General features: G+C 34.9%; 1 protein-coding gene across 1 annotated transcript in view; it reads left to right on the top strand.

Moving 5' to 3' along the window:
• Window positions 1-7,500, top strand: part of LOC105364093 (GATA zinc finger domain-containing protein 10-like) — a 42,930-nt gene that overhangs the window by 22,963 nt on the left and 12,467 nt on the right. Inside the window, exons 5-7 of the mRNA XM_011501956.1 lie at window positions 3,666-3,847; window positions 3,941-4,114; window positions 6,871-7,038. Of these exons, the coding sequence (XP_011500258.1) occupies window positions 3,666-3,847; window positions 3,941-4,114; window positions 6,871-7,038 (524 nt within the window). The remainder of the gene's footprint in view (window positions 1-3,665; window positions 3,848-3,940; window positions 4,115-6,870; window positions 7,039-7,500) is intronic.

Here is a 7,500-nt window from a genome sequence, read left to right as displayed (position 1 = left end):
TTTATTCCACATTAATGGGTGTTAATATATTTTACACATGTTTTTGATATTTTAAATACACTTAAATATATACGTACGTGCAAATTTGTCACACGAATTGTGTATAACATTTTATAACAAATACTACTTTTCTTTTTTGTAAATCTTTACATATATATATATATATATATTATAATTATAAATTACACGATAATATTTAATAATGATTTTATTGTTATTCACGCTGATTTCATTTTATAGTCATATTGATCATCCTTCAAATTTTAATATTTTAAACCATTTGAAGATCTGAACGTCCAATATATAAGTTCTTTCTCTACTCTTTGTGTAACTTTCCTTATATCAAATTTACCTACTTCAACAATGTAAACCATAATTTCCATTTTGTGTACAAGAATTTAGTTTGAAAATTATATAAAGTAATATATCCCAATAAAAAATCCTCTATGTTAAAAAAAATAATTTTTATAATAAAATTATTGGAGATAGCGCAGTCGTTTAATATACAGATTTCATTAGTAACTTCAAACAAACTTTAATGTCCTATTATTGATAATACGATTCGATCACTTTCTTTCTTTTACTTTATAGTAATTTAGCACTATATTTCATCACGTGAGAAAAGCACATAAAGTGATTTCTAAAGTTAATTGGAAAAACTATATATATATATATATATATATATATATATATATAGAGAGAGAGAGAGAGAGAGAGAGGAAGAGAGACAAACAAGCATATAGAAATATATACTTACAGTACTGGTTCTTTTAAAAAATAACAAAAGTAGATTAATTTTCAACTTGTTAACATTTACGAATTACATTATTTTTATATTTATTAAGACAATGACTTTGAAACTGTTTCAATTAATTATAACATAGGATGATATAATATAACTTTCTACAGCTGTTAATTCCTCTATTTGACGTCTGAATTTGATCCTGAAATTGATTTAAACAATATCGTAGACTATACGCTTATTTCTTTATATGCATTATTTTTTAATTATTTATTTATTTTTTTACCTAATTACCAGCGTACCGTCTAATTTGATGTCTATTTAAAAATCTTTCTTCCAACTAATCGATAAAGCATCAAAAACAGTCTTTTTATACAGATTAGAACATTTGTTTCTATATATATATATATGTCGCTTATTGTGTTATATTATTGTGATTAAATTGATAATTATTATTGTATCAGTATCATTTCAGCAGATAATATATGTTGAACTCTGTAAGCTTATTACATTGCCGTGGGATTTTCATCTTCTGCCCGTGAAAGTTATTCGCAATTAACATTAGAATATCTAAAGACGATATTTCTCGTTCACAACAAATACAAAGACTTTAAAGTGTTAATAGATATGTGCTAAGTAGTTTTAGTCAGTTATACGTGGTATAACTGCGAGGGGGGAGGGGGATAAGGCAATTATATTTTGACGTTGATATTGTATTATTTAAGATTTAATATGTATTTCAGAAAAATTTAGTTAACAAACACGCATAAATTTTTTATTTAAGTTTGCTCGTTTAGATATTTTGCGCCTCGGAACAAATTATCCATGCAGCTTATGCGAAATAAATTATAATTTAATAATATATAAGTTTTGTTTGAATAAAGCTAATTAATATAAAATAAACATAAAATTTGTCACGAAATCGGATGGAAGGTGGATGAATTTTAATATTGTGCCAAAGGAGTGGGAAAATTCCCGACAAAGACAGATCTTTTACGATTCTTTATTTCGCTATTTTCAAAGTTATTTAACTGTATTAATGTACCTACAGTAGTAAAATGTACTTTTATAAACTTTATATGTAAGTAAAAAGATAATGAATTTATCGAATTAAATTAAATTAAACTAGAAATTAAGTTGTGAATAAACGACGAATTAAATCTTGTAATTATATTCATTTTACATTAACAAAAGTTTAATAAGGCAAACATAAATACATACATATATCTGCATGAAGTACAGTTATAGCAATTTTATACGAAAGTATTGTTACTAATATTTATTATTAATTGGTTAGATGGCGGATATAATGCGTAAGAATTACGTGCACGTATGTTAATATTCATTAGGTAGAGCAATTTTTAACTTTAATGAAATTTTTAAAAAATGATACTACACATTTTACTATTACCACAACGTATATGAATTTCTTTACATGCAACATTTATAGTTCAATTATATAACTTTTAAAATTTGAAATATATAACTCCCCAAGTCTTCAATCTAATTTATTATAATTCAAAATTACTTTGTTTGTAAGTGATTCTTCATCTAATATTTACAAGTCTTAAAAAAACAAAAAATGTTATCGTAACTTTATCAATGAGTAATAGTCTTTATTAATGGACATTGTACGATGTTAAATTTAACATATACCCTTTATTACTTAATTTTATCTTCTTTTTTTAATGATCTCAATACACCACGGCACTACTACCTTCTCTCTCTCTCTCTCTCTCTCTCTCTCTCTCTCTATATATATATATATATATATATATATATATATATATATATCTATCTCGATTCTTATATCTATTTAGCTCGTTCTATATTCTTTCCTATATTGTAGATTCTGGTATAAAAGTGAGAGTGGACATTTTTTCCGTTTTCCTTCAATTATCTTTCTACTTCAACATGGATATTTTTTTAAAAACTATATCGAACGTAACAAAATAGTGATCACTCGAGAATTTACATGAACTTAAACATATTCAACGACCGATAATTAGCCACGACATATAATATATATTTTTATATGTAAAAAATATATGTAAAAAAATAATTTTGTGAAATTTATCATAATGATATATTGCCTGATTTTAGTGAAATATAATTTTAGAGAAATATGAACAAGTTCTGCTTTATAGTATGAAAACTACAATATTTTCTCTATAAAAGGTGCAATTTTTTTCATGCACACGTTGAACCGAAACTACATTTTTTAATAAAACGAAAGATTTAAAATTGCGAATAAATGATTTTTTATGATACCTATTTTTTTTACATCAAATTAACGACTTTATAAGATACGTTAAATAATAAGCTTTCTCTCATAATTCTACGTTTATGAACAAATTATCAATTTTATAAAATAAAACGGGACTTGTTGCCTTTGTAAATTCAATGGAATTAGTTTGTCCAATGTTCAGTGACACCGTTCCATATGCAGAAACGTAAAGTATAGGCGCTAATCGAGCCTGAACATTTCTATAATATTTCCTCAACTTGCTTACATTATATTAAGTTTTGTATTTGTATTTGTAATGAGATAGTCGCGTAATAACGTCTCGGCTAGTAAATTTTATAAATTTGACGGGCCTGCGTGTTCGGTAGCCTTTCATGACTCTACGGCATCATGGGAATAAATCTCGACCTTTAAGCCAGCACTAATAATATCCTAAATTAATATACGTAATTAAAATTTCTGGAAGCTACCGTCGGCGAGAGAGTTAAGCGAGCCGAGAGAAGTTCCGAGTACCATCTAAAGCTAACTCGCCTATCTCGACGATAACGGCCGTAACATCTCGGGCGCTCGAAGACCCGAGCTAAAGTTCATCTTCGTGACCAAATGCCCAGCAACGCAGCATATCCCGTTAAGGTGCAAACTGCCGATAAGCATCGGTCTCTTTCCTCCCTGTTACAGATTACGTGTACAATCCGAAGGAGGCGCGTCTACGTAAGGCTATGCGCGAGCAAAGTCGCGAGCTCTCGCGCTCCTCCGCCCAGACGTCCGCACTTCTCGGTTCCGAGGCCCGGATGGTTCAGCAGCAGCAGCATCAGCATCAGCATCAGCATCAGCATCAGCATCAGCATCAGCATCAGCATCAGCATCAGCATCAGCATCAGCATCAGCATCAGCATCAGCATCAGCATCAGCATCAGCATCAGCATCAGCATCAGCATCAGCATCAGCATCAGCGTCAGCATCAGCATCAGCATCAACATCAGCAGCAGGATCAACAGCAACAACAGCAGCAACAGCAGCACGATCAACAGTCGTCGCCGGTATCCCCGGATGGCGGCAATCGCATCATCGGCCCGTGGTTCCCACTCGGACACGCCGCTCACCCCAAGCCCATTCTCTCGCCCAGGGTAGGCCCGATCGATGCTTGCCGCTCGCCCAACGGCCGACGGATCGATGACCCGAATGCTCGTCGTTATCCCTCGGTTCCGGTGCGACGGTCCTCCAAGTCCGTGTAACGTGTCCACTTGCGCGTCGATTCGCGACGCCCTTTGCCTCCGACAACGGGCGGCACCGAATCATGTGAATTAATAAGCATCAAGCTCGCTGTTAACTAGTCGAACGAGCTTTTAACATTCGCGTGCTTTAGGTAACACTCGGAGCTCCATTTTTATAACGACAATGCCTGAGCCACGTCGCTGCTTAATCGCGTCCTGAGTCGCGTTTGCAGCCAACAAGCGAAATTGCTTTCGTAAGCTAATAAGCCTATTCGGGCCTCGGCGTGTGCTACTTCACTGGATTATTTTTATAATTGATTATGTGCCACGAGCTTCGATCGAAGTTCGAAGTTAAAGCTCTAGCGAACGCGAAGTGCTCGAACATTGTCCTAACTTTTGTCTCAAAGAACCAGAAGCTCCGTGTGCTTTTTAACGAGATCGTTCCTTAATGTCCGAAGCTATTTTAGACAAAGAGATATCGGGATGTGTTACTAATCTGTTACTAATTGGTCCGCTCCTCCGTAATATCGATTAGTCGTGGTGGTCGTTAATTTGCGTCCCGCATCTTCAATTTCACTTTTTATTACGAGCCCACTAGATCAAGTATTTTCACAATTACGGTTTTAGTGTCATTTTATGCATAAGCGTAAAGAGTTTTGCAAACTGAACGAGATTTCTTTTAATCAAGGAAATTTATGTAACAGCGGTGATAATAAAACATTTTATTAGTTCTGAAGTTGGCTCTGAGGTAGCGAAGATTTAAAATTCTCAATTTCAAATTTCTTTTCCACGTACCCTTTCGCCCCTTACTCTTATAAGCTTTTAAATATTCGTAATAAAATCTGTTAATTAAAAAGAAAAAAAAGGTGAAAAACAACAACAAAGAAACAATTACAATCTGAAAATTAATTTCTAATCGAAGCAACGCCTCTTAGATTGTTTTTATTATTAATTCAGCTTTTTTTTTCTTCTTCTTCTTTTTTTTCTTATTTTTTTTTTTTTTTTAATACGAATTAGAGTTTATCAAATATTTTATGCGCATAATAATTCATTAAAACTCTGAAAAATTACTTAATTCTCGTAATATACGAGAACCAAGTAATCTCGTTAATTAATTAATTAATTAATAATAACGACACTTTCCTTCATCGTATTTATACTTGCTGTATGAATGCTATATATTTGAATTTATTAATTTGCTTATAGTTTGTTCTGAATTGGTGCAATAACGGCCAATACATAATATAAAGAAAATTTTTCCCATTTATTCGCATTAAAAAGTTCAACTTAAATTTTATTGGAATTCGACTTTGAAAATTGTAATTTCTTTTCTGCATCCTTATCAAATTTCGAATCTGGCGGCTCTTAATGATACTGCATGAAAAAAAAAAAAAAGAATTAAGGTTTTATGTTAATGTTGTTTTAAAAGAAAAAAAAAATAACAATGACAACCCCATAAACTCATTGAATGCGATGTACACGTAACAATTTTATAATAAAGGTCAATTTTTTTCGCAAAAACAAAAAGAATAAAATTAAAAACAATATTAAAATAATTTAAGATTGCTTTGTCCCGAGAGAAGCCAATCAATTTAGTGTTTTTATTGCATTTCATCTTGTGTTTAAGAAGAAAATATGCAATTTTTGTGAAAGAAACCGGAAAAAAAAACGATATCTATTTATTATTATTGGGGGAACGAAAGCATTAAATTTATTCTTATTTTACAAATTAACGCAATCTAGTTAAAGACCTATTAGAATTAACATGAAAATTCGATTACGCGATACCGGAAATTCACGTCCCCCCTACTCCTCCTAGGTTGATTCATCCGTGAATTCCCCTCCTGTTAATAGTCCGTCCCTAAAATCTCACAGTTATCTACGAGATCCCATCAAAGTTTCCATTTTCTTTTATTTTCGTATTACTGCTGCTAAGAACATAGATGGCCTGGCTTCGATAAAATAATATAAAATATTAAACTGATTATTAAACCCACGAAATTCTCTTTCAAATGAAGATCATCGTCTTAAGCTCGGTCACGCTACAAAATTTTGAAAATCAAATCATTCGCTTATGACGAATTATCATTATTATTGGGAATAATGTAAGATGTCCGACGTTCATCAATATTGCTAAAACTGAGTGAGTTAAGCCAATAAGTCGTCTTATGACACATTTTATCGCGATTTTTGGAGAATAAAGTAGTGGCAAAAGGGACGAAAATTACTTTACATTCGCGTCTCCTAAAGCATCTTCCGACATTTCTCTTCGGCTTAACCGAACGAATGCCCAATCGGGCAACAATTTTCGCCCCGGCTTCTTCTACTTTTCCCTCCCGTAAACTCCACTTTAACCAGCGGATGACAAAAAGAAAGAAAAAAAAAAAGAAAAAGAATAAAAGAAAAGAAAAGAAAAGAAAAAGGAATAGAAAGAGAAAAAAAAGTAGAAAAAAGAAAGAAAAAGAGCAAAGCGCCATGGCAGTAAAAGTAGTAGCGGAGTAGCGGACGGTCGGAGGAAAGGGCGAAGGGTGCCGGCATAAGGGGTGAAAAGGAAAGAAGCCTTTGTTTAGGGGCGCGATAAGGGCGGAGGGTCGGTGATTCGCGGGCTATTCCCGCTGCTAAGCACCGTCGAGAGTCCGTGGGACTGACGAGTCCGGGCATTCACGTAGGTAATGGCCGCCCATCAGCGCACCCTGGACAAGACGAAGGACGTGATAAGAAAGCAGCTGGAGTGCGGCGTCGCGAGTTTCTCCGCTTCCGGCTACCCTGGTGACTACCAGCAGGAGGGCCCGGACTACTGCGACTTCGTCGAGGGACAAAAGTGGCACCCTTATCAGGTGATTGGTCTCTCATCTAAACGACGCGCTACGCGATCGATACGAACGCGGCCGGCCCTCGCGCGATACTCCCCTCCCCGCCGCGCAAAAACGGCATATCGATTTTCGCGCGCGCATTACACTTACGTTCCCGCGATCTTCCTCTCTCACTAGCCGACCACCACCTCCTCCAAATCCTCGTCATCTCCCATCCCCACATCCATTCATCTTCCAATCTCATCCCCATCCCTGCCCCTGACCCTGTCCAAGATCCTGGCCCCGGCCCCAGCCTACATCATCTCTCTTCCTCGAAAACCGAGTTGTTTTTTTTTTTTTTTACATTGCGGCGCTTATCGATTATCCCGTCCCGTGGAGCGGAGGTTGCAATCCGCCGGTCCCTTTTCGAATTTTTTCTCTGGACGCCGGGCGCCCAGTTTCTCGGCTCCCCCCCCCCATCCCCCATCCCCCATCCCCCATCCCCCA

The sequence above is a fragment of the Ceratosolen solmsi genome, unplaced genomic scaffold, assembly GCF_000503995.2.
Source record: "Ceratosolen solmsi marchali unplaced genomic scaffold, CerSol_1.0 scaffold23, whole genome shotgun sequence".
Taxonomy (NCBI): domain Eukaryota; kingdom Metazoa; phylum Arthropoda; class Insecta; order Hymenoptera; family Agaonidae; genus Ceratosolen; species Ceratosolen solmsi.
The sequence above is the reverse complement of the archived record's forward strand: the minus strand, read 5'-3'. Positions and strand labels throughout refer to the sequence as shown.